Raw genomic sequence first — 25477 nt, forward strand, 5'->3', positions numbered from 1 at the left:
TAGCTTAATAAGAAATAAATTTAAAAAAATAAATATATTATCATAATATTTCTTTTCTTTTTTTTAATCATAATATTTCTAATTTTGCTGATCTTTGACCATGTTTTTTAAATCACTTTTAAGACCAATTTACCTGCAGCAGCCGCACCACTGTCCACTTGTGTCAAGGACTGGGGGCGGCTACGAAGTTTGCTTTTGAAAGATCTTGGTCTACGTGGTGATGAAGGTGGCTGAGGAACCTCTGATGACTGGATTTTGCTATCTTTAATTGCCCGAAGGCGTTCATAGAGCTCCTGCAGCTCCTTATTCTGCTGGGTTTGAAGATTTACCACCTCCTGAATGTGTCTAAATGAAAATCATGCAGAAAGCATTTTAATAGCACTGGCACCATATAGATTATCCAAGAAACTCTATGTCAATACAAGTAAAGTTTAACAAGGAACTTAGATTAAGAATGTGAAAATACAGAATATTCCCAATTTTAGGATGGGATATGCCTTCCTAAACACATTAAACTAATCAGACACTAAGGAAAAAAAGTGAACAAATTTGACAAGAACAAATTTCTAAAACTTCAATATAGTGAAAGAGAATAAAATAAAATTTAAAGTCACATAATATTGATAATGTTAACCTTTATTATATGCTGCAAATATAAATAACAAAATATTTGCAACATATAGTAAAAGGCTACTATTCAGAATATACAGATAGTTCCTAAAAATCAATAAGAAAACAAGAAACAACCTTATATGGAAAAAGGGGAAAGAATATATGAAGGCAACTCCAAAGAGGAGGAAATAAAAGGAGCCAATAAATATGAGATGATGTTCAACTTCACTATTAATTAGGAGACTACAATTATTTCTTAAGAAATATTTTTAGTTCATCTGCTTGGAATAAAAGTAAAAGGATCAATAATATCCAGTCCAATGTTGTTAAGAAGTGGGGAAAAAAGGTACTATCATGTATATGTATTTTTAAGTAATCTCTATGCCCAACGTGGGGCTGGAACTCATGATCCTACAATCAAGAGTCACATGCTCTACTGACTGAGCCAACCAGGCACCCCACTTTCACATATATTTGTTTGGTGTATAAAATGGTATAGCTACCTTGGACAACAATTTTAGCAGTAGCTATCAATTTAAAGTGTACAAACCTTTTAACCCAGAAATTCTACTTTTAGGGATCTATCCCACAAAAAATATGTAAGTATGTAAAAATAGAAGGATGTTTACTTCAACATTATTTACATAAGCAAAACATGGAATAAAGCTGAAATGTGTATTAATGATGGACTAAATAAACTTTAAATGACTAATGTATGGAATAAAGATTATTTGTGCAAATATGTATATATATATATATATATAAGCAATAATGTTAAATAAAAAACTACATAATAACATGTATATTATGACCTCACTTTTATAAAACACAAATGTATATATTTGTGAATGCAGAGAAAAATGACAGGCAAGATATATACCAAACAATTCATAGTGGTTGCCTCTGAGAAAGGAGACTGGGGCATGAGAAGTAAGAGATTGATTTGTGTGTTTTCTTACTGTTGCGATATTATGATTTATATTAAAATATATACATTTGGTCTTTATCCCTGTTCCTGGAATACAGCTCCTAAAACCCTAGTAATCTCCTGAGCTATAAAGGATTAGGAGAATCTTTTTTATCATTTTTTTTGTTAAAGATTTTATTTATTTATTCATGAGAGACACAGAGAGGCAGAGACATAGGGAGAGGAGAAGCAGGCTCCATGCAGGGACCCAGGATGCTGGGATCATGCCCTTAACCAAAGGCAGATGCTCAAATGCTGAGCCACCCAGGAGTCCCATGAGAATCTTTTATTTTAATATTTGGTCTGTTGTCCTCAAATAGCTTCAGTTCCAAAGTAGCTCTGGAGTGATAGAGGTGAAAGGAATCTTATTATTTATAACAAGCCCCTTGGAATCACACCTAAGTTTATATAAATGCACTAACTTGGGACGCCTGGGTGGCTCAGTGGTTGAGCGTCTGCCTTTGGCTCAGGGCATGATCCCAGGTCCTGGGATCAAGTCCCACATCAGCCTCCCTCTATGTCTCTGCCTCTCTCTCTGTGTCTCTCATGAATAAATAAATAAAATCTTTTTTAAAAATGCACTGGAATGCCTGGGTGGCTCAGTGGTTTAGTACCTGCCTTTGGCCCAGGGCATAACCCTGGAGTTCAGGGATTGAGTCCCGCATTAGGCTCCTTGCATGGAGCCTGCTTCTCCTCTGCCTATGTCTCTGCCTCTCCCTCCCTCCCTCTCTCTCTCTCTCTCTCTCTCTCTCTCTCTGTCTCTCATGAATAAATAAATAAAATCTTTTAAAAAAATGTACTAACTTTTAAACAGCCCCTAAGGATGGGGGCTGATTGCCAGGAGACCCAACCAAGTGATTAGGGAGAGGGACTTTCAGCCCCTCCCACTATCCCTCTGGGGAGGGGTTAGAAGGTAGAGATTCAATTAATCACCAATGCCATTAATTTAAATCAATAATACCTACTATAATGAAGCTTCCATAAAAATCCCTTAATAGGGTTTGGGGAGCTTCCAGGTTGGTAAATAAATGAAGGTGCTGGGAGAGTGGCACTCCCAAGAGGGCATGGAAGCTCCATGCCCCTTCCCCTATATCTTGCCATCTGGTTGTTCCTCAGTTGTGTCCTTTTATAATAAACTGATGATCTAGTAAGTAAACTGTTCTTTCTGAGTTCTGTAAGCTGTTCTAGTAAATAACTGAACCCAAGGAAGGGCTTGTAGGAACCTTTGATTTACAACAGGTTGGTCAGAAGCATACGTAATACTACCTGGACTTATGATTGGCATCTGTGGAACTGAGACCTTAACCTGTAGATCCAATGCTATCTTTGTAGTTTTCAATCATCAAAAATTCCCAATCATTAAAATGTCACCAATTGTGGGAGACCTGGGTGGTTCAGTCAGTTAAGTGTCTGACTTTTGGCTCTGGTTCAGGTCATGATCTCAAGGTTTTGAGTTAGAGCCCTGTTCTGGGCTCCACTTTCAGCACGGAGTCTGCTTGAGATTCTTTCCCCTCTGTCCCTTCCCTGCTCACTCTCCCTCTCTCTCAAATAAGTAAATAAATATTTTTTTAAATGTCACCAATTGTAAATTAGCTATCAGTCAAATACTTAATTCTATAAAACTTCAGGCAGATTTGTGATAAAAGAGAAACAATCAAAAAAAGAGAGAGAGAGAGAGAAACAATCTTACTTTTCTCGTAATCTTTGAAGCTCTGCCTTCAAATCCTCATCCTCTATTTCTGACTCATCATCACTGCTCATTGGAGAAGATGGCAAATAGAAGAGTGAGCTCTGTATTTGAGCACAGGCTTTTTCTTCACGGAGTGGTAAGCACTGACCACTCTCTGGACCAGTGTTTGCCACTGACTTCCCTCTGACAGCAAGAGTGGCTGAAAATTCACTATCAGAGCTTGGCTGTTTCCCAGCAATAAGTATCTCTCTCTCTTTAAGCAACAATTCAAGTCCAGAATGCATACTACTTTCCGTGGCTGAGTTTTCCCCCAATTCTTTTTCTGGGGTCATTGAAGATACATCAGCTTCATGAGCTGTGCTGAAAGATGTGAGGTTGTCACCTTGTTTGAGAATTTTTTTATCTTCTTTAAAGGTTTCATGAAGAACTCGTAACTTCTGAGAAGGAAGTGAAGTTTGTGGATTGTGTGTGGCAGGTTCCATTTCCACTAACTGAGACTTTGCCATGTCCGTAAAGGCTAAAGCTTCTTCACTAGAATGAGTTGTCATTTTATTAAATGCTGGTGTGCGTTCTATTCCAAAAGATGTCACTTTCACTGACTGTTGCTGAGGAACTGTAATCACCTGAGAAACAAAAAGGCAAAAGTGGCTGGTTCTGTCTAACCAAAGAGTAAACCCACAAAGAAATTCAATATCAAAATATGGCACAGACAAGTGGACAGTCTGCTGTGATGTACACACATTGATAATATCCAAACTTAAAATCCCATCTATAATTCCCATTTTCAAAGTCTTTCACTCGGGCTCCTTGGGTAAAGAGAGTGGGCTTCATATTACTCAAATAAAATACTACAATTTAAAAATTTTTGATAATTCAAGTTGCTGAGATTCTAAAGGACAAGAAATAGATTTATAAAAAAGATTATCCAACCACCCACTGAAAAATGATAACTCATTTCTGTGTTCTTTTCCAGCTACTAAAATTACTACTTCTTTAGACTTGCCTTTACTGGAAGGCTACGAAAGGTAACGGGCTGTGTATAAGGGGAAAAAATTAAATATGACAATAATCTACATCTAAGATAAATATCCTCTAAATACCAAGATCTTCAATGCCTGTGTAGATAAAGATTCAACCAAAGACACAAACCTGGAATCGACCCCGCTGAAATGATCCACTCATTGATTTACATCTACTCAAAGCCCTAGTATCAGCTGTGGACTCTCCTGTCAGAGGAATGGGATCAGGACCAACTGCTGATCTCCTATCTTCTGTTTCCACTGCAAGTTTTATGCAATTGTAAGCAGAAAAGAGAAAATTGTTTGTTAAGACTAAATTTGTTTATATTACCAAAAGAATGAAGAAATGTAGAAAAAGCTTAACCCTGCTAGATAATTAAAAAGTGTTAATGTAATAAGCAACATTGGTAGAAGTCCCTAACTCAAAATCAGACATTGTAAGACTTATCCCGAGACTTAGTATCTACATGAAATGAGTAACTATAAAATCAAATTAGTTACAAAAGGAAAAGGAAAATGGCAATGACATTAATGGGACATGTCACATACATGGGCTATGTGGAAAAAGTGGTTAAGATTTGTATATGAACAAACAACAACAAAAAAAAAGAAGTAAATGAAAAGTGATGTTACCTAGTCTATGTCCCTGACTGTAAGCACACTACCTTGACGGACTTTTGATCTCTTGAAAAAGCTGGTTGACTGCCGTAGCCTGTATGCCCAGCTTTTTAATTTGCGAGTCCAGGATTTCTTGCTAATAGGATTTTTGAGACTAGGACAAGTAAAGCTTAGGCCAAAATATCCACCTCCTGTCTGCAGATGAATGGCTCCACCGCTTGACACAGCAGCAGGATAGGCCTCTGGATCTCCTGGAAGTGAAGCATCTGGAGACATCTCCTAATGGAGACAAAAAGAGAAAAACCAAAATGGTAATAATTTATATAAGGTGAAGCAGTTGTGTACACCACTGGAGTTTCTTGCATGGACTAATGAGTAAACATAAATAAAATGCTATATATATTTACATATCAGAGTGAATCTGAAATAGTCAACTTCTAGGAATTAATCCTTTCCTTTTCTTTAAAAATATTATCTGAACTTCAGATAAATAAAGAGCAGAATATTAATCTTCCACCCTATAATATTTTCCATTATAGCAACTTTGAAAACTGAAGATTAAAATTTAAGTTATTTCCTTCATAAACTTCATTTAATAAAAATGGTTACTGAAACCCTATGCTCTTAAAATGAAACTTTCGTTTATGCTCATATTTGTGAGAGTTAAAGATGCCTAATACACATGATAACATAGAAAAACAAGATATCTAGGCATTTAGATTTGTAGAGAAATCTTACCAAATTGAATTTCTTACTTTATGTAAGCACACAGAAGTTTACAATGGGCCTCAAAATTATTTCAAATTCTTGCTCTAAAAATTGTTAACATCAGGCCATAGTTGGCTATAAAATCACTCTCCTCTTCTTGTCTTCCTACCTCTCCCAACAACATGTCAGAATTAACTGCTGTATTCTGAGTACTTTAAAAATAAATCCTCCATAATAATTAATACAAAAAATACTTTTGAGAAACATGAAACTAGAATTTGAGCTCCACAAAAAGAGATCCTGACTTACTCACTGAATGGGAGAGTAAACTGGTTGGTGTACCACAGAAAAAATAGATAATGCAGTTCTTTCCCTCCCTATCTCTACAAGCAAAAGACAGCAGGGGCATCTGCTCCCAAATAAGAGTTGGTGAGAGGAAAATGTGGCCAAATCAGCAATGTAGGAAGGAGACAACTTCTACGAGGAAGGAAAAGCACTTCTATCTTTGAAGACTATTAAGCAGCATTTGGAGAAAAATTATAATATTCAGAGCCAAAGAACATGTCCCATGCCTTTCCCACAATTATCAGAGGAAGGCTACAATAATTATATATAGCATTTAGAGAGACAAACAAATAATCTTAACAGGGGAAAAAGAAGAGTACACAACTAAGAACCATCAAATGTGGGAAATTGATACTATAAGAAAATACTAGGGGCACCTGGCTAGTTCAGTCAGTGGAGCATATTACTCTTGATCTCAGGATTGTGAGTCCACACTGCGTGTGGAGCCTGCATAAAAAGTAAGTAAATAAAAATTTTTAAAAAGAAAGCAAGCACTAAATTCAACAACAAGAAGAATAGCCAATAACACAGAATAAGACTCTAATTAATCTCTAGAAAGATGTGTGAAGATAATACAAACATAAGAAAAATAATGAACTATAGTTACTGGAAATTAAAAATGTAATTCTTAGGGTGCCTGGGTGGCTCAGTGGGTTAGGTGTCCAACTCCTGATTTTGGCTCAGATCATGATCTCAGGGTTGTAAGAATGCATCCTGCATTGGGCTCCAGGCTGGGTGTGGAGCCTGCTTGAGCTTCTCCCTCTCCCTCTCCCCTTCTCCCTGCCCCTTTCTTAAAAAATGATAAAAGTAAAAATAATAAAAATGAAAAAACAAAAATAGAATCCTTGACATAAAAAATAGCTGAACAGGAAATTGGAAACAGCTTAAAAATTGAGAAATTCTCTACAAAAAGCAGAAGGACAAAGAGATGGAAAGCATGCAATGAAAAGTTAATAGATAAGGAAGTGAAGAAATAAACTATCTCTTTTTGCAGACAATATGATCTTATGTATTATACATATAATCCTAAATAATACACAAATTCAGCAAAATTGAAGGATACAACATCAACACTTCAAAATTAGTTATACTTTTATACAATAGCAATGAAAAATCCGAAAAGGAAATTAAGAAAACAATTCCATTTATAATAACAACAAAGAATAACAATGGGCTGGAACAACTGGACAGTCAGATGCAAAAGAATAAGGTAAACTCTTATTTCACACCATATATATATATCAACTAACTCAAAATGACCCTGCCACGTATACTTAATCAAGTGTGAAACAAACAAAAGGCATTTTTGGACTTTAAAAAAATAGTCACCCATACAACATACTTAAAAATATTACTCATAGAAGCATTTCAGGCGGGGAAAGGGAATTCTAGGACACCAGAAACAGTGGCAAGTTAGGACTGATCCAGATGTAGCAGCGGACACTTAAAAGAATCTATTTGACCTTGACATTTGAAAGAATGTCCTCTGAGCAACAAAATTTAAATGACAGAAAAATCTATTTCATTTCCTGTGCTTTCAATCATATTACATCATCAGATACACATATAATCATAATATAAATGTTTATTGATCTTCAATTCTTCAAATCAACCTACAGACAAAGCACAACCAGTGTTACAGAAAAAAATGTAGATGTTATAAACTTTGCCAGTGTTAAAAAGTAATACAAGTAATAAAAATTGGGAGATGTATGGGAAAGAAGAGGAAAGGGAAAATACAGTAATTTCCTCACTCTTCACAGCTGTGAATTATTAGGTATTATCTAAAATTATTACATCAAAAAATAGATGAATAAGTATATTATTTACAAGTTATTAATGCCAATGGCCTCAAGAATTAAAACCAAGAACTTAACAGTGTTTGTGGAATAGGATGGGGTATTAGAAGTTGTTAACATAATTACTTTAAATTTTTTATCCTTCTGAATTGCTTTCCTGTTTATATATTAATTGCATAATTTAAAATTACTAGTTTATAACAATATAAATATTTGTTATATCTATTCAATGGAATGTTATGCATTGTTTAAAAAACATAAGTGAAGTGGAACTACATGTACCAACATGGATAAATGTTCATAATTGAAAAAAAATGCAGAACAGCACAAGTATGTAAAGAACCATGTGTATATAAACATATATATCTATGTCTTTGTAAATATGTAATAAGGAAGTATGATTAGGGCACTTGGGTGGCTCAGTTGGCTAAGCATCTGACTTTGGATCAGGTCATGACCTTAGGGGGAATGGAGCCCCAAGTTAAGCTCAGCTGGGAGTCCTCTATCCCTCCCCCCTGCTCATGCTCTCTCTCAAATAAATAAAATCTTTTTAAAAAAATTAACTATGATTACATAAACATTTGTATGTTAATTAAAACCATGTCTGCAAAGATTCATTAATAGTTATATCTATAGGTTTGAAATGGGATGGATTTTACTTTATATACACACATATACTACTTATATAATAATAAAAAGATATAGTGAAGATTTAGAAATGTATCTATAATATACTATAAATGAAAAGGTAACTTTGCAGATCAATATGCATATAGCACACTCCTATTTCTGTAAATAAAAAGTTATAGGTATGTAAACAGATCCGTGTAAGCATAAGAAGGGTAAGTACCAAATAGTGGATAAATGCCAGATAGTTGTTACCTCTGTAACAACTTAAAAAACCTTCAAAAAATACCATAAGATTTCACTTATATGTGGAATCTAAGAAACAAAACAAACTGGGGCAGGGCAAGAGGAAAACCAAGAATCAGACTCTTAAAACTATAGTGAACAAACGTATGGTTACCAGAGGGTGGTGGGTAGGCTATGAGGATTAAGGAGGGCATTTGTGATGACACAGGGTAATGTATGCAAGTGCTGAATCACTATATTGTACACTTGAACTAATATTATACTCGATGTTAACTGGAATGTAAATAAAAACTTAATAAATAAACCATTTTTTTCAAAATAAAACCCACCAAACAAGATTAAACTTAAACCATGAACTTTTAAGAAAGGAAATGGATAACAGGCACTTTTAAGTGGAAATCTAAAAGTCAGTTCTTCCTACCCACTAAAACAATCTACAAATCAGCCCTATTGCGCTATTTTGCCACTAATACAAAAAACAAAACAAAACAACAACAACAAAAACACCCACATACACACACAAAAAAACAAAACAAAATAAAAACCCATCCTTGCAAGTTCCTAGCTAATTCACCAGAGGGCTCTCTCACCAAAAACTTCTGTCATCTCTTTCTAGAAATTCTAGGCATCTGCAGCTTAAGCCTTGGCCTTCTTAAATACCTGTGACCTCAGAATCTTGTGACATAGACAATTTCATTTCAAAGGATAGAACTTTAGAAAACAAGGAATTTCTTTAAAAGAGTAAGGGTAAGAAATCGATTAGAAAGAATAATACTTACATGTAAACATAATTCGCTGGGTATAGAAGTTATCACATTCAGGTCCCTTTTGAATACTGATATGTTAGCAGGCTGACTTGCAGCCACATTGAACAGAATCTTAGAGCCTGTCTGCTGAAAATTAGGGGACTGTGCAGGACTATCTTGAAGTCCACTGTGGCTGATGCCTATGACTTCTGGCACTGGACATGAGAGCGTATCTTCAGCAGAGGAAGAAAATGGAGAGTCTATGCTTTGGGTATCCTTCTGACTCTCAGGATAGATGCTAGATATGCTATGCTCCTGATAGAGCAAGTTTCTTAACTTTTCATCCAGAGTTTTAATTCGGTTGTCTGCAAACTCCATTTTTGGAGGTCTTTCCCCTTCTGATTCCAAGACAGCAGTGGGTAGAAGGGCAGTCAGTTCAAGGCCAGGGGTCTGAGTGGGAATGACCATCTTAGGAGAACTTGCTTCAGCGTTCATTGTGGTTTCTCCTTCTTGGGAAATAAACTCTGCATCCATAGATGGCTGCTGCACTACTAAGGACTGAGGCTTTTGATCAGACATAAATGCGAGAGTTGTAAGAGAGTTACCAGCAATCTGAGTTGACTCGCCAGGAGGGACCATAAGTACATCAGCCTGACTGGCAGCTTGGTGACATGGATATACAGGTAGAAATATGCCTGCTTGGTTGGTGAGTCCCTCACATTCAACTGCAACTGCACGAACTGAAGTAGCAGTATAACTTGAACTACTAGTAACTGGTGCCATTATCTGCCTGTCATCTTCCACTTGGTAAAATACAGCTGGATGCTTAGTTTCTACACTGGCATATTCAGAAATCTTACCATCAACTACATCCTTGAGTTCTGACTTGGAGGCAAAAAGTACACGCTGGCATGGATTACTTTCTAGAGTGGGCAGTGTGTCCTGTGATAGTTCCTTATTACTTGTGGTTCTTGGACCTGGAACAATAACAGAGAATAGCTAGGCATATATTAATAAATACAAAGTACAGACTGGTAACCAAACTCAAAGGGGACAAGAGGAGCAAGGGACAAACAAGAACCTGTGTGAGTAAGTCTTATAAATAAGACTCAAAATACACAGAATTCAAACTGTCAAGGAATAAAAACCTCTTATTTTTTCATAAATATTATAATTTTAAAAATATTAATTTTAAAATGTTTTACATTATACCCTGATAATAACACCTTCAAAAATGCTTATGAAAATTCTCCTAAGAATGAAATACCCATGAACACAAACTAAAGATATGGTAAATATTTTGTGACCCCTCCAAGTCTGGATAAAGTTGGCAGACAATGAACACTTACTAGGAAGTCGAGATAGCCCAGGAACTGTAGACAGGGACTGCTGAAGAGAAGGAGGAGACTGAACCTCACGGTTTCTTATTGTCTGATTGATACAGAATCGCCACCGTCCAACTGGGGATGACTGAGAAGCAGATTCATCTGCAGAAATAATTAGTAAAAATCAATATGCTAAGCAATTTTCAACATGTTTACCCTATTAAGGAAACCAAGTTAAAACATCAATTTGTCTTGTATCTCCATTTCCAACAGCACTGGATATGTGTAATTTATAAGACCAGACCTCCCAACACTGGCAAATACTCTAAAGAACTAAGCACAAGATAACATTAGGGAAGGATTTTATAATCTATGAAACAAACATTTTATCAATAGCAATTAGAAGCAGGGCACATTTCTGGGAAAAAATGGAAAGCACTTTCTCCAATAAAATCTGTTATCTCCTGTTCTGTATCCTGATTATGATGATGCTTACACAAATCTATGAGTATTAAAATTTACAGAACTATACACGAAAAGAAAAACATCAATTTTACCACATGACAACTTAAAGTAAATCCCTACATCTTTACTCCTACATTGTAAACTTGTCAAATAAGTAATTTTTTAAAACTCTACCCTACTTTATTAGTCAGAAATCTGCTCAAATTCCTCCTAACAAGAAAGAACAGCGGAGGACCCTGGCATCCTAACACAAAGTAAATTTCAGGGTAATGGTATCTGATTTCATGACTCCCACACCACCTGTTGCTTCTTCATGTTGTTATAATTCCTTCACAGGTCCTCATTTGTCTATGGCTCTTCGCCCCCTCCCAGATACTCTAAATATAACCATGACCAGAGCTGAAAAGAATGGAGAGATAAAGTCATCAGAAAAGAAAACAGAAGACCCCATTTTTAGTCCCTGGAAGTTTAGTTAGTATCTGATAATTACAAAAACTTATCAGTGATCACAGCAGAAGTATAACACTAGTGGAAGGAAATCAAGATATAAATGACTATATTAAAACATGAGGCAAACTTAGAACATAGTGATATTAGTTAAGTTCTGTCTATCTCATATTAGTGGTTAAAAAAAAACCAACTTACCAGTTAAGTTCAAACAGTAAAGCCGTTAAAGGTCATCAGTACTGTGACTGCTTTTCTTGTAACATACCATGCAACGACTCAGAAATAAATTAATTGGGTAAAGAACCAACACTTGAAGGAAATCTGGAGAATGGTTTTACTTCTTACGTCTGGCCTTTTTAAAAAGGCCTTTCAAAGTACAGGAAAACCTACATTAATAATTTACTAATTTCCTTTATTGGCTAAAGGAAATGTTTCCCAATGAAGATGTGTAAATTAAAGTTCAAATGTCTTCAAAAGCCACATGGTAAATTTTATTAGATATACTTACTGCTGGTTTGAGTGGATGCAGAACTTATCTGTACTTGTTCAGACGATCCTGTCTGAATTAAAAATGAACAGATAAATAAAGAAGTTCCTGATATAGATCTGAGAAGACCTATTTGCTAAACAACTGCTCTTACTTGGCCACTGTTGGGTTCCACAATAATAGAATCAATTCCGATGGCTCTATCTGCAGCAGACTGGACATGAAGCGTCTCCTGGGCTTGACCTACAATGGCCCTCAGTTCTTCTACAAATTTTTCTTTCTCACTTTCTAGCACGAAGTTATCTTCAACCTGTCCAAAAGTAAGTCTATTAATTTCAGTTTTCTCAAAATTATAATATTGTATCAATGTTGACTATCATAAAGAAAAATAAATTAAAATTAATTATTTAGATACAAATGCCACAATAGAATTAAAAACGACCAGCATGGGGCACCTGGGTGGCTTAGTCGATTGAGCATCCAACACTTGGTTTCAGCTCAGGTCATGATCTCAGGGTCGTGAGATCAAGCCCTTTGTCGGGCTCTACACTCAGTGGGGAGTCTGCTTGAGATTCACTTACTCTGCCCCTCCCCCTGCTCATGCTCTGGCACTCTCCCTCTAAAAATAAATAAATAAATCTTAAAAAAAAAAACTGACCAGCACTAAAATACCACATTATACATTAAATTATTCTCTTTTTGAGACCACTGCCAATTGTCAGATTGTTACTACCTACCAGCAAAAAAGCCAGCATTTTTAAAAATATCTTGCATTCTATAAATTATCATTTGAGGAACATAACTGAGACAATCTTTATGATTCCCACTAGATATCCAAGCCCAAACATTTTTAAATCACAAAATGAAATATCTCTAAAGTTATAAAGAATGGCCTGGAGAGAGTTCAGAAGATACTATGTTAAACAAGAGGCAGAACTGACAACATTATTAACTTTTAAAATGCTTAATTCTATTTCTCTAGGAATGCATATCTAAAGAAAACTGGCAGAAACAAAAGCATTATGTACTCTTCCTTCCACCCTTGCTTATCTGCATTTAAAAAGGGCAAAACTACTAACTTAAGACTAACAATTCAAAGAAAATATGAAAACTAAATGAAATGATGAACATTAAACATCGATTAGTAAGATGATATATCAGAAACTAACACGTTAGGATTATGTGGCATATACTAAAAACTATTGATGCTTAGGCATTATGTCCAAAGATTCTAATTTAATTAGGGACCCAGGCAATGGATTTATTTTAAAAACTCTTAAGGTGACTTTAACATGCAGCCAGGGATAAGTATCACTGACCTAGATAATGTCTTAATAAAACCCCCTCACATGTTAGAAATAAATATATTGGAATGAAAAAAGGTACAGTGACTTAGTTTTGATCATAAGCAGTGTAATTCTGTGCAAATTTTAAAAACTAATTGTACCCCCAAAAAGGTTGCTTTGAATAACTGAGGGGAAAAAAAAGAGAATGCTGAAGGGAAGATAATTTGGTTTCATTGTATTTACCATATAGTCTGCAATATCCTCTGGTGCATCACCATCAACATCAAACTTGAAGGTGACCATCTTATTGTTGTGTGTCTCCAGTTGACACTCCACCATATTGTCTCCAGATACTGACACCTGGGCACAAATATTTCACCAATTTAAGAGTCACAATTATTACCTTCTCTTTGCAAATGGACCAAGGAACATGTATGTAGATGAGCTAACATTCAAATATATGGAAAAATAGTTTAAGTTGCTGAGAAGATAAAAAGAGTGCTTTTCCCTATTGAAATACTGCCTTAACACCCATTCTATGAAAATATGAGTTAAATTAGCAAAATATAAATTAGAAATGTGATCCCAGTGGGAAAGAAAAAGGAACACAACTTTTATAAAAAGACAAAAAAAGTCAGAAGACTCACTATATTTTTCCAAAATGCAAAAATATAGTGAGTCTTCTGACTTTTTTTGTCTTAATCCCACAAATTGGCTCTTTAAACAAAAGAAAATGCACTGCTAATGGGGGCAGCCTGTGTGGTTCAGCAGTTTAGCACTGCCTTTGGCCCAAGGTGTGATCCTGGAGACCCGGGATCGAGTTCTGCGTTGGGCTCCCTGTATGGAGCCTGCTTCTCCCTCTGCCTGTCAGAGGCTTCTGCCTCTGCCTCTCTCTGTCTCTCATGAGACATGTATAATGTATATTGGAAATGTATATTGGTCCAACCTTTTGGGACAGCCCATCTACCAATACATATTTTTAAATTTTTTAAACCTTCATACAGTTTCACTAGTTTTATTAATTTATTTTAAATTGAAATATAATTAACATACAGAGTTATACTGAATTCAGGTGTCCAACATACTGATTTAACAATTCCACATGTCACTCAATTGGAACTGGCTCATCAAGGTAAATGTACTCACCATCTGTCACCAAATATCGTTATCACAATGTCACTGACTATATTCCCTTTGCTGTATATACATCTTCCCCAACAAAACGACAAATCCCCAACAAATCCTGCCTGCCAACCACTTTTATTTTTTGTATTAATGAGGTTAGTTTTTTGCTTTTTGTCACTTTTTCACCCATTAATTCTAAGAATGAAGCATTAAAAAGAATCTGGGAGGCTTATAAAGATCTGTGTTCAAAAGTGTTTGCTACAGAGAGATACACACAGACAAATAGACAAAAGGAAAGAGAAAGCCAAAAAGTTAAAGATGACAGACTGGCAGACAAAGAGACTGACAGAAAGAAACAACCTAAATGACAAACAACAGAAGAAATTAAACTAATTACAAAAATAGAGAAGGAAAATTTCCAAATTCATTCTATGAGGCCAGCATTAACTGGATGCCAAAAGCAGATAAAGAAACTACAAAAAAAAATAACTAACTATATGCCAATATCCCTGATAAACATGGATGCAAAAATACTAAACAAAATACTACCAAATTGAATCCAACACAATAAAAAAATCATTCACCACAATCAAGTGGAATTTATTCCTGGGATGCAAGGGTGGCTCAATATTTGCAAATCAATCAACATGATACACACATCGACATGGAAAGGATAAGAACCATATGATCATTTCAATAGGTGCGGCAAAAATATATGACAAAGCACAACATCCTTTCATGATAAACCCCTCAATAAAATAGGTTTATAAGGAACAAACCTCAACATAATCCATAGATAATATCTATATTATATCCATAGACATATATAATATATACATAGATAATATATCCATAGATAATATCACGCTCAATGATGAAAAATGGAAACCTTTCCCCCCCAAGGTCAGGAAAAATTCAAGGATGTTCATTTTCATCACTTTACTCAACATAGTACTTCAAGTCCCAGCCACAGCAATTAGATGACAAAAACAAATAAAAGGAATCCAAATCGGTAAGGAAGATGTAAAACTTTCATTATTTGCAGATGACATGGTACTAAATATAGAAAAGCTAAAAAAAAAAAAAAAACCCTACTAGAACTGATAAATGAATTTACTAAGGTCGCAGGATAAAACATCAATGGACAGAAATCAGTTGCATTTCAAAACACTAGTGATGAATCACCAGAAAGAGAAAGAAAGCAATCACATTTACAAATGCACCAAAAATAATAAAATACCTTGGAGTAAACTTACCAAAGAGGTGAAAGACCTGTACCCTGAAAACTATAAAATACTGATGAAAGATGAATATGACACAAATAAATGGAAAGATATTCATGCTAATGGACTGAAAGAACAAATATTGTTAAAATGACAACCCAAAGCAATCTATACATTTAACACAAACTCTATCAAAGTAATAACATTTTTCACAGAACCAGAACAAAATGTACTAAAATTTGTATGTGACCACAAGAAACCCTCATTAGCCAAAGCTATCCTCAAAAAGAAAAGAAAAGCTAGAGGTAACACAATTCCGGATGTCAGGTTATACCACAAAGACGTTAGAATCAAAACAGTATGGTAATGGTACAGAAACCAACACCCAGATCAACAGAATAGGACAGAAGGCCAGAAATAAATACACAATTATATGGTCAATTAATCTTCAACAAAAGAGGCAAGAATATACAATTGGAAAAAGACTGTCTCTTTGAAAAATAGTGTTGGGTAAAACTAGAGAGCTACAGGCAAAAGACGGAAACTGGACCACTTTCATATACCATACACAAAAATAAATTCAAAATGGATGAAAGAATTAAATGAGAGGCCTAAAACCATAAAAATCCTAGAAAGGGACACAGGCAGTAATTTCTGTGACACTGGCTGTACCAACATTGTGCTAGATATGTCTCCTGAGGCAAAGGAAATAAAAGCAGAAATGAACAACTGGGCCTATATCAAAATAAAAAGTTTCTGTACAGCAATGGAAACAATCAATAAAACTGAAAAACAGGGATGCCTGGGTAGCTCAGCGGTTGAGCGCCTCCCTTCAGCCCAGGGTGTGATACTGGAGTCCCGGAATCAAATTCCGCATTAGGCTCCCTGTATGGAGCCTGTTTCTCTCTCTGCCTGTGTCTCAGCCTCTCTCTCTCTCTCTGTCTCTCATGAATAAATAAAATCTTTAAAAAAAATAAAAGATAAAAAACTGAAAAACAACCTACTGAATGGGAGAACATATTTGCAAATGACATATCCAATAATGGGTTATTATCCAAAATACATAAAGAAATTCTACAACTCAACACAAAAAATAATCTGGATACGAAATGGGCAGAAGAGAGAATCAGAGCTCGGCAAGATGGTGGAGTAGGAGGACCCAGAGTCACCCCATCCTGTATTTTCAACTGGGTATCATTCACATCCAAGTCAATAAACTGGAGAGTGATCCAAAGACTGGTAAAACAAACTCCATAAATAAATATAGGGAAGAAGCTTCATCTCAAAGGTTAGTAAGGTGAAGGAGGCCGCCTGCAGAAGGGACTAGTTGTGCATACAATGAAAGCAGAGAAACAGGCCCTCACACCAGGGAACTCAAGTAAGGAAGACTACTCCCTATAAAGTTTGGCTTTAAGAACTAGAGGTGTTGAATTCTAGGAGTTTGTAAAACCAGTGGGGCTTTAGAGGTCAGCTGAATCAGCACTAGGCAAGCCAGGAAGGCAAGTGATAGCTGGGCTATCACCCTTAAAGAGACAGCAACCTGTAGAGAGGCAACATAAAAATGGCAGTTCACACAAAGCTGGAGGAAAACAGGAGACAGATATGTTCGTACTGATTTTGGAGCTGGCAGGTGCCAATTTTCTCCACTGCACCTCAGCCTAAGCACAGAGACATCTGCGGGAGATGGGACTGCAAAAGTGCTTGCTACCTAACCCACTAGCACTGTGCCACACCCATGGTTTTGGCTGAGAACTTGCCTACTACAAACCTGCTAGTCTTGGTGCTAGGCTTAGGGCAAATTTTGTTAAATATGCATATGTACCCCACTCAGCTGCAGGGTGCACAGCTGCCATGGGGCAACAGGTACATCCACCATGTCCAACTGTACAAACCCACCAACCCTCATGTGTATTGCCCAGCCATGATCCCCCAGCCACTATTGTGAGTCAAGCTCAACCACATGCCCCTGGCCTCAATAGCGCATAGTCCCCAGACATGGCAGCACTTCAGGGGATCCTGGATAGGACTCATGGCACAGCACAAACTTTGCTAACATGGCAGCCCCACTCCCAAGTTCCTCAGTGGGCACAGCCTCTCAGATGGGCCTGCCTGGGGCCCACTAACACCAGAGAGAGCAACCACAGCCACAACAAGTAAAGAGACAGTGCAGATTACTGCAATGAAAGGAAAACTGACCCAGACACAACAGCAGGTTGTAAACAACACACATAGGATACTCTCCTGAAGTCCCAGTTTCTAGTGAACAGAGGTCCTTGAACTCCAGAGCACTCCAGGGCCCCTTCCTCATAAAGTCACTAATTTCTTTCTTTTTTTCCCCCAAAGATTTATGTATTCATTTTGAGAGAGAGAGAGAGAGAGAGAGAGAGAGAGTGAGTGTGCAGGAGGCAGAGGCAGAAGGTGAGGGAGAGGGAGAGAGAATCTCAAGCAGACTCCATGATGAGCATGGAGCCTGATGCAGGGCTCAAGGTGGGGCTCAAACTCAACTCTAAGATCACAACCGGAGCTGAAACCAAGAGTCAGACACCCAACCATCTGCGCCACCCAGGCGCCACATAAAGTCACTACTTTCAATAGCAAAAGATACAAGTGACCATCTTGTATCTTGTATCAGAGCCAGACAAAATGAGGAGACAAAAACTTACCTCAAATAAAAGAACTGGACAAGGCCATACTCAGAGACATAAGTAACATGACTCATAGAGAATGTAAAAAAAAAGATAAGGAAACTCACTGAACTGAGAAACGAATGGAACACATGAGTAAGACCCATAACACAGAGATAAGTAAAGACATAACAGAGATAAAAGGGCACAAAGAAATGAGAAACATACTTAATGGAATGAATAGCATGATAGAAGTAGAGAAATTAATTAGTGACCTGGAAGAAAGACTAGTGGAAAGTAATTAAGCTGAACAAGAGACAAAAGAACTATGCAAAAAAAGAATAGACTTAGGGAACTTGGTGAATCCATCAAACGTAATAAGATTCAAATAACTTGAGCCCAGAAAAAGAAGAGAGAACAGGGTGGGAGTAGAAAATTTATTTCAAGAAATAATAGTTGAAAACCTCCCCAATATGGGGAAGGAAGCAAAATCCAGTTCCAGAAGCCACAGAGAACCCCCAACAGAATAAAAAAAAGCAGAGACTGACACAAAGACATACTGTAATTAAATCTGGAAAATATAGTAACAAAGAAAAAAATTTCAAAAGCAGTAAGATGAGAGAAATCCTTAACTTACAGAGGAAAAACCATAAGACTAGCAAGAGATTTTTTAACAGAAACTTTGCAAACCAAAAGAGAGTGGCATGATCTATTCAAAGGGCTAAGTGGGAAAAAATCTGCAGCCAAGAATATTCTATCCAGTAAAGCTATCTTTCTGTATAAAAGAAGAGATAGAGTTTCACAGACAAAAACTAAAGCATTTCATGATCATTAAACCAGCCCTGCAAGAAATACTAAAAAGGACTCTGAGTGGAAAAGAGAATGCAAAAGTGACAGTTACATGGGGCACCTGGGCAGATCAATAGGTTCGACATATGACTCTTGATTTCAGCTCAGGTCATGATCTCAGGATTGTGAGATTGAGCCCCATGATGGGCTCTGTGCACAGCAGAGGGTCTGCTATAGATTTTCTCTCCCCTCTCTCTCTGTCCCTCTCCCACCTAGTATGCAAGTGCTCTCTCTCTAAAACAAACAAACAAACAAACAAACTTTAAAAGTAAAAACAAAAAAGTGACAGTAGGGATATAGGAAATAGAAAGTAATAAAAGTGAGTATTTTTGTAAAAAATCAGTTAAGAAACTCACTTAAAAAAGGATAAAATGAACTACCATATACCTGAACTACCATATACCTGAAACATGGGGAGGACAAGAGTTAAGAATGGGTTCAAACTTAAATGACCATCAACCTAATACAGACTGCAATATGCATTAGAGGATATATCAAATTTATCATACATCAAACATTACATCATATATCAAGACCACTAATATTCAAAGAGAAAGAAATCCAAATATATCACTAAAAAATCAATACATGAAAGAGAAAAAGCCAAGAAAGGGTTGGAGAAAATCTTTAGAAACAACCACAAAACAAGTAATAAAATGTAATAAATACACATCAATTGAAGTAATACATCAATTACTTTTGATGTAATAACCAGATTAAATGCTCCAATGAAAAGACATATGGTAAAAGAATGAATAAGAAAACAATGCTCATCTATATGCTGCCTATAAGAGACTGATTTTACACCTAAAGACACCTGAAGATTGAAAGTGAGAGGATGGATAAACATCTATCATGGCAAATGGATGTCAGAAGAAAACCTGAATAGCAATACTTGCATTGGACAAACTAGACATTAAAACCAAGAATGTAAGAAGACACAAAGAAGGACATGTAAATACTTACAAACCTGACATGGGAGCACCCAAATACATAAAATGGTTAATACATAAACATCAATAATAATACAATAATAGTAGGGGACATTAACACCCCATTTACATCAATGGACACATCATCTAAACAGAAAATCAACAAGGAAACACTGGCTTTGAATGAAATACTGGAATAGATGGATTTAACAGATACAGTCAGAACATTCCATCCTAAAACAGCAGAATACACGTTCTTTTCAAGTGCACACTGAACAATCTACAGAATAGATCACATGGTGGCTCTCAAAACAAGCCACAACAAATTCAAGAAGACTGAAGCCATACCATGCATATTTTCTGACCACAATGCTATGAAACTAGAAGTCAATCACAAGAAAAAATCTGGAAAGACCACAAATACATGCAGGTTAAATAACATGCAACAGTCAATTAATGGCTCAACCAGGAAATAAAAGAAGAAATAAAGAAACAAATGAAAATGGAAACACAAGGTCCAAAACCTTGGGGATGCAGCAAAAGCTGTTCTAATGTGGAAGTTTAGAGCAATGCAAGCCTACCTCAAAAAGCAAGAAAACTCTCAAACAACCTGACCATGCACCTAAAGGAGCTAGAAAAAAACACAAAACCTGAAACTGGCAGAAGGAAGGAAATAATAAAAATTAGAGCAGAAACAAATGATACAGAAACTGAAAAAAACAAACAAACAAAGAAAAACAGTAGAACAAACCAGTGAAAGCAAGGACTAGCTCCTCTACCGAGACTTATCAAGAAAAAAGAAAAGGCTTAAATAAATAAAATCACAAATAAGCTAAGAGAAATAATGAACACCACACATAGAAATTATCTTGAGAATATTATGAAAAACTATATACCAGAAATTGGGCAACCTAGAAGAAATGGATAAATTCCTAGAAACAAACTATCAAAACTGAAAACAGAAGGGAATAGAAAATTTGAACAGATAACCAGGAAAGAAAGAGTAATCAAAAAATTCCCAAAAAACAAAATTCCAGGTCCAAATGGCTTCACAAGTGCATTCTACCAAACATTTAAAGAACAATTAATACCGGGAGGCCCTGATGGCTCAGCGGTTTAGCGCCACCTTCAGCCCAGGGCCTGATCCTGGAGACACCGGATTGAGTCCCACATCGGGCACCCTGCATGGAGCCTACTTCTCCCTCTGCCTGTGTCTCTGCCCCTCTCTCTCTCTCTCTCTCTCTTTCTCTCTCTCTCTCTCTGTGTGTGTGTGTGTGTGTGTGTGTGTCATGAATAAATTTAAATATCTTTAAAAACATAAAGAACAGTTAATACCTATCCTTCTCAAACTATTCCAAAAAATAGAGAAGAAAGGAAAACTAGCAAATTTACTCTATGATGCCAGCATTACCCTGATACCAAAATCAAATAAAGACAGCACTGAAAAAGAGAACTACAGGAGCTCCTGAGCGGCTTAGTCAGTTAAACATCTGCCTTGGACTCAGGTCATGATTTCAGGGTCCTGGGATCAGGCCCCACTTCAGGCTTCCTGCTCAGCGGGGAGTCTGCTGCTCCCTCTGCTTCTCCCCCTGTTCGTGTTCTCTTTCTCTCTCAAATAAATAAATAAATAAAATATTTTTAAAAAGAGAGAGAATTACAGGCCAATATCCCTGATGAACATACACACAAAAATCAGTGTTTAAAAAGGAAAAGCAGGGGCACCTGCATGGCTCAGTAAGTTAAGTGTCCAACTCTTGATTTCAGCTCAGGTCATGACCTCAGGGTTGTGAAATCGAGCTTCACATTGGGCTCCACACTCAGTGAGCAGTCTGCCTCTCTCCCTTTCCCTGTACCCCTCCGTCAATTCATGCACTCACTCACTCTAAAATAAAGAAATAGATCTTTAAAAAATGAAAAAGGAAAGAAAACTGGAGGCTTCACAAATCTTCACGAATCTGGACATCAAGTTATACAACTGAGCTGTATTAATCAAAATAGTATGACACTCACACAAAAATAAGCATATAAATCAGTGAAAAATAATAGAAAATCCAGAAGTAAACCCACAACTTTAGGGCCAGTTAATCTTCAACAAAGCAGGAAACAATATCTAATGGTAAAAGGACAGTCTCTTCAACAAAATGGTGTTGGAAAAACTGGACAGCAACACACAAAAAATGAAATTCCACCACTTTCTTACACGATATACAAAAATAAATTCAAAATGGGTTAAAGATCTAAATGTAAGACTTAAAACTAAAAATCCTAGAAGAGAACACAAGCAGTAACTTCTTGACATCAGCACTAACAACTACTTTCTAGTTATCTCCCGAAGAAAGGGAAACAAAAGCAAAAATGATCTAATGGGACTACATCAAAATCAAAAGCTTCTACACAGCAAAGGAAGCAATTAACAAAACGAATTTTGTTTTATATATCTGTATATATCTGCTAGTATAGTGTATACCATATTGCTAGTATGCAAAATATATAAAGAATTTATAAAACTCAACACACAAAAACAAATAATCCAATTACAAAGAACATAGACATTTTCCAAAGATTTTCAAATGGCCAACAGACATGTGAAAAGATGCTCATCATCACAGAAACAGAAATCAAAACTACAATGAGCTATTATCTCTCGCTTGTTAGAATGGCTAAAATCAACAACATAAGAAAGAACCGCTGTTGAGGAGGATGTGGAGAAAAAGGAACCCTCAAGCACTGCTACTTGGAACACAAACTGGTGTAGCCATTGTGGAAAACAGTATGGAGGGTCCTCAGAAAGTTAAAAATAGAACTACCCCACAATGCAGCAATTGCACTATTGGGTATTTGCATAAAGAATACATAAACACTAATTTAAAGGGATATATACACCCCTGTGTTAATAGCAGCACTATTTAGAATAACCAAGATATGGAAGCAGTTCAAGTGTCCATCAATTGATGAATGGATAAACAAGATGTGGTATATTTATAAAATATAATATTATTCAGCCATAAAAAAGAATGAAATCTTGTCAATTGCAACAAAATGGATGGAGCTCCAAAGTGAAATTCTAAGCACAGGAAGTCAGTGAGAGAAAGACAAATACCATAGGATTTTACTCATATTTGTTATTTAAGAAATAAAACAAACAATTGAAAAAAAGAGAGACAATCAAGAAACAGACTACAGAGAACAGGTTTTTAGCACAGGGGAGGAATATGAGGGATGGGTAAAATAGATGATACAGATTAAAGAATACACTTATCATAATGAGCACTAAGGATTGTACATAACTACTGAGTAACTATATTGTATACCTGAAACTAATACAACACTGTATGTTAACTATACTGGAATTAAAGTTAAAAACCTAATAAACTTAATATATTTGTTATGCGTGTATGTGTGTTCAGCAAAAGAAAAGAATATGGAATTATATATATAGGTTTAAGCATCCATCCAAAACATATATCACATTGGTTAGAAACAACAGCTTTAAAGTCTGAACTGGATTCAGATCTATCACTTGCTAATTCAATGACCACAGGATAATTACTTTACTTCTATAATCTTTAGTATCTTTATTCATAAAGATGAGTATACCAACACCTATCATACAGGGTTACTGAAGGATTAAATGATAAAACAAATGCATAACATTTGAAGTTCTACCACAAAAGAATACAATAAATTTGCTACTATTACTAGTACTATTACAACCTTAATCATGTAAAATACTACACATACATACAGAGGGAAAAAAAGATGAAAACTAAAACACTAATAGGAACTATTTCTGAGAGGTGATAAAAAGTAATTTTTATTTTCTTCCTAATATTTCCTAGTACATAATACTCGTACCAGAAAAATTTTTAATGAAAGATATGTTAGCATTTCACAATGCTCTATACTCATGTCTGAAGCAACATGGCCCCAATCTGTCAACAAAGACCTCTACACACACTCTTAACCAAATAATATTTACACACTGACCTGAAGGACAGTAAGTTGGAATTTAGTCCCCTTCTCTGGTCGAGGACAGGAAGCTCTTCTTTGTTTGATCCGATCTTGTTTGCCATTTCCACATGGGATATCAGGGGTATTGATGTTTTCCTTCACAAATGCCACATCATGATTCAAACTAGTTATTAGAAAAAAACAAAAGCAACTCCTATTCAATTTCTCAGAGAAAACAGTATTCGATGATTCTCAAAGCACAGTACTTAACCCAAATCAGAATTAACATCTGAAATTCTATGATGTCTAGAAGAATTCCATTCTGATGGTAAAATTCTAGAAAAACTCCAATTATAAAATCATACATAATGAGTTTAAGGAAAATAAGAAATATAATATCTGAGAATATACAAAAAGCAAATTGTATACTTAAGATTGGTTAATTTAATGGTATGTGAATTGTATCTCAATAAAGATGTTTTTCAAAGTTATGAAAAACTGAGATAATATGTATTTATCTGGCAGTCACCTGACAGTAGTAGGAATGAAAGAAAAACACTGTCATTGATGGACCTTTATGGAACCTTTTATCAGAGGATGCTCTTGATCAATTTTATCTTGTTTGTTTTGGGGTATATTATTAATGTGTTCAAATACAACTCCTAACAATTTTCTATCAAAATATAACTGTTTATGTATTGAACTCAATAGGGTATAGACAGATGAAGTGCAGGACATAAGAACAGGGTAGGAGAAAAAAACAAAAAATGAAAATGAGACTAAAAATATGTAGTAGTGACTTCTTGGAAGATGGTAGCAGAGGAAGAGGACCCCCTATGCTCACCTGTCCCATGAATACAACCAGGTAACTATCAAATCATCCAAAATACACCAGAAATTAACCTGAAGACTAGAAGAATGAACTACACAACTAAAAGTAAAGAAGACGCCACACTGAAGAAGACAGAAAGTGTGGAGACGTGGCTGGGGAGAAAAATAGACTGCAGCCACTGGGGTGGGGAGGAAGCAGTGGTCACAGGAAAGGGTTACAGACTACCCATACAGGGTAGTGAATGGGAAAGCAAGTCCCCGTAGCAAGAGAGGTCAAATTTTGTGACTCTTGGCAATCAGTGGGGCATAAAGCCTGGAGTTTTAAAGCTCACTGGGCTTGGCTGGGATACAATCCACAGGGGATTGTTCTGCTCTTGCAGAGTAGACAGACAAACAACCTGTGGGTATACAGTGTGGAAAGAGTGATATGAAGAGTAACTGGAGTACAAAGTGGGGAGGTTATTTATTCATTTCAGACCACATCCCAGAAAGGCAGCATTCACGGAGAGAAACCTTCAGGAAGAAAGGAGCTAGGTGGTGCTATTTCCTTCCCCT

General features: G+C 36.1%; 1 protein-coding gene across 5 annotated transcripts in view; it reads right to left on the reverse strand.

Annotated features, from left to right (window-relative positions):
* The window catches only part of WNK3 (WNK lysine deficient protein kinase 3), a 149429-nt gene that overhangs the window by 20543 nt on the left and 103409 nt on the right, over nucleotides 1–25477 (reverse strand). For 3 of the 5 annotated variants that reach the window (XM_072743385.1, XM_025988896.2, XM_072743386.1), the window contains exons 12-21: nucleotides 24128–24275; nucleotides 13631–13747; nucleotides 12256–12411; nucleotides 12123–12174; nucleotides 10727–10864; nucleotides 9411–10354; nucleotides 5095–5185; nucleotides 4419–4549; nucleotides 3270–3892; nucleotides 134–345 (exon numbers count right to left, since the gene is read on the reverse strand). In XM_072743385.1, the coding sequence (XP_072599486.1) occupies nucleotides 134–345; nucleotides 3270–3892; nucleotides 4419–4549; nucleotides 5095–5185; nucleotides 9411–10354; nucleotides 10727–10864; nucleotides 12123–12174; nucleotides 12256–12411; nucleotides 13631–13747; nucleotides 24128–24275 (2612 nt within the window). Of the gene's footprint in view, nucleotides 1–133; nucleotides 346–3269; nucleotides 3893–4418; nucleotides 4550–4953; nucleotides 5186–9410; nucleotides 10355–10726; nucleotides 10865–12122; nucleotides 12175–12255; nucleotides 12412–13630; nucleotides 13748–24127; nucleotides 24276–25477 lie in introns of all 5 variants that reach the window. The other 2 variants (XM_072743384.1, XM_072743383.1) reach the window with 1 other exon arrangement.

This window comes from Vulpes vulpes, chromosome X, assembly GCF_048418805.1.
Source record: "Vulpes vulpes isolate BD-2025 chromosome X, VulVul3, whole genome shotgun sequence".
Classification (NCBI taxonomy): Eukaryota; Metazoa; Chordata; class Mammalia; order Carnivora; family Canidae; genus Vulpes; species Vulpes vulpes.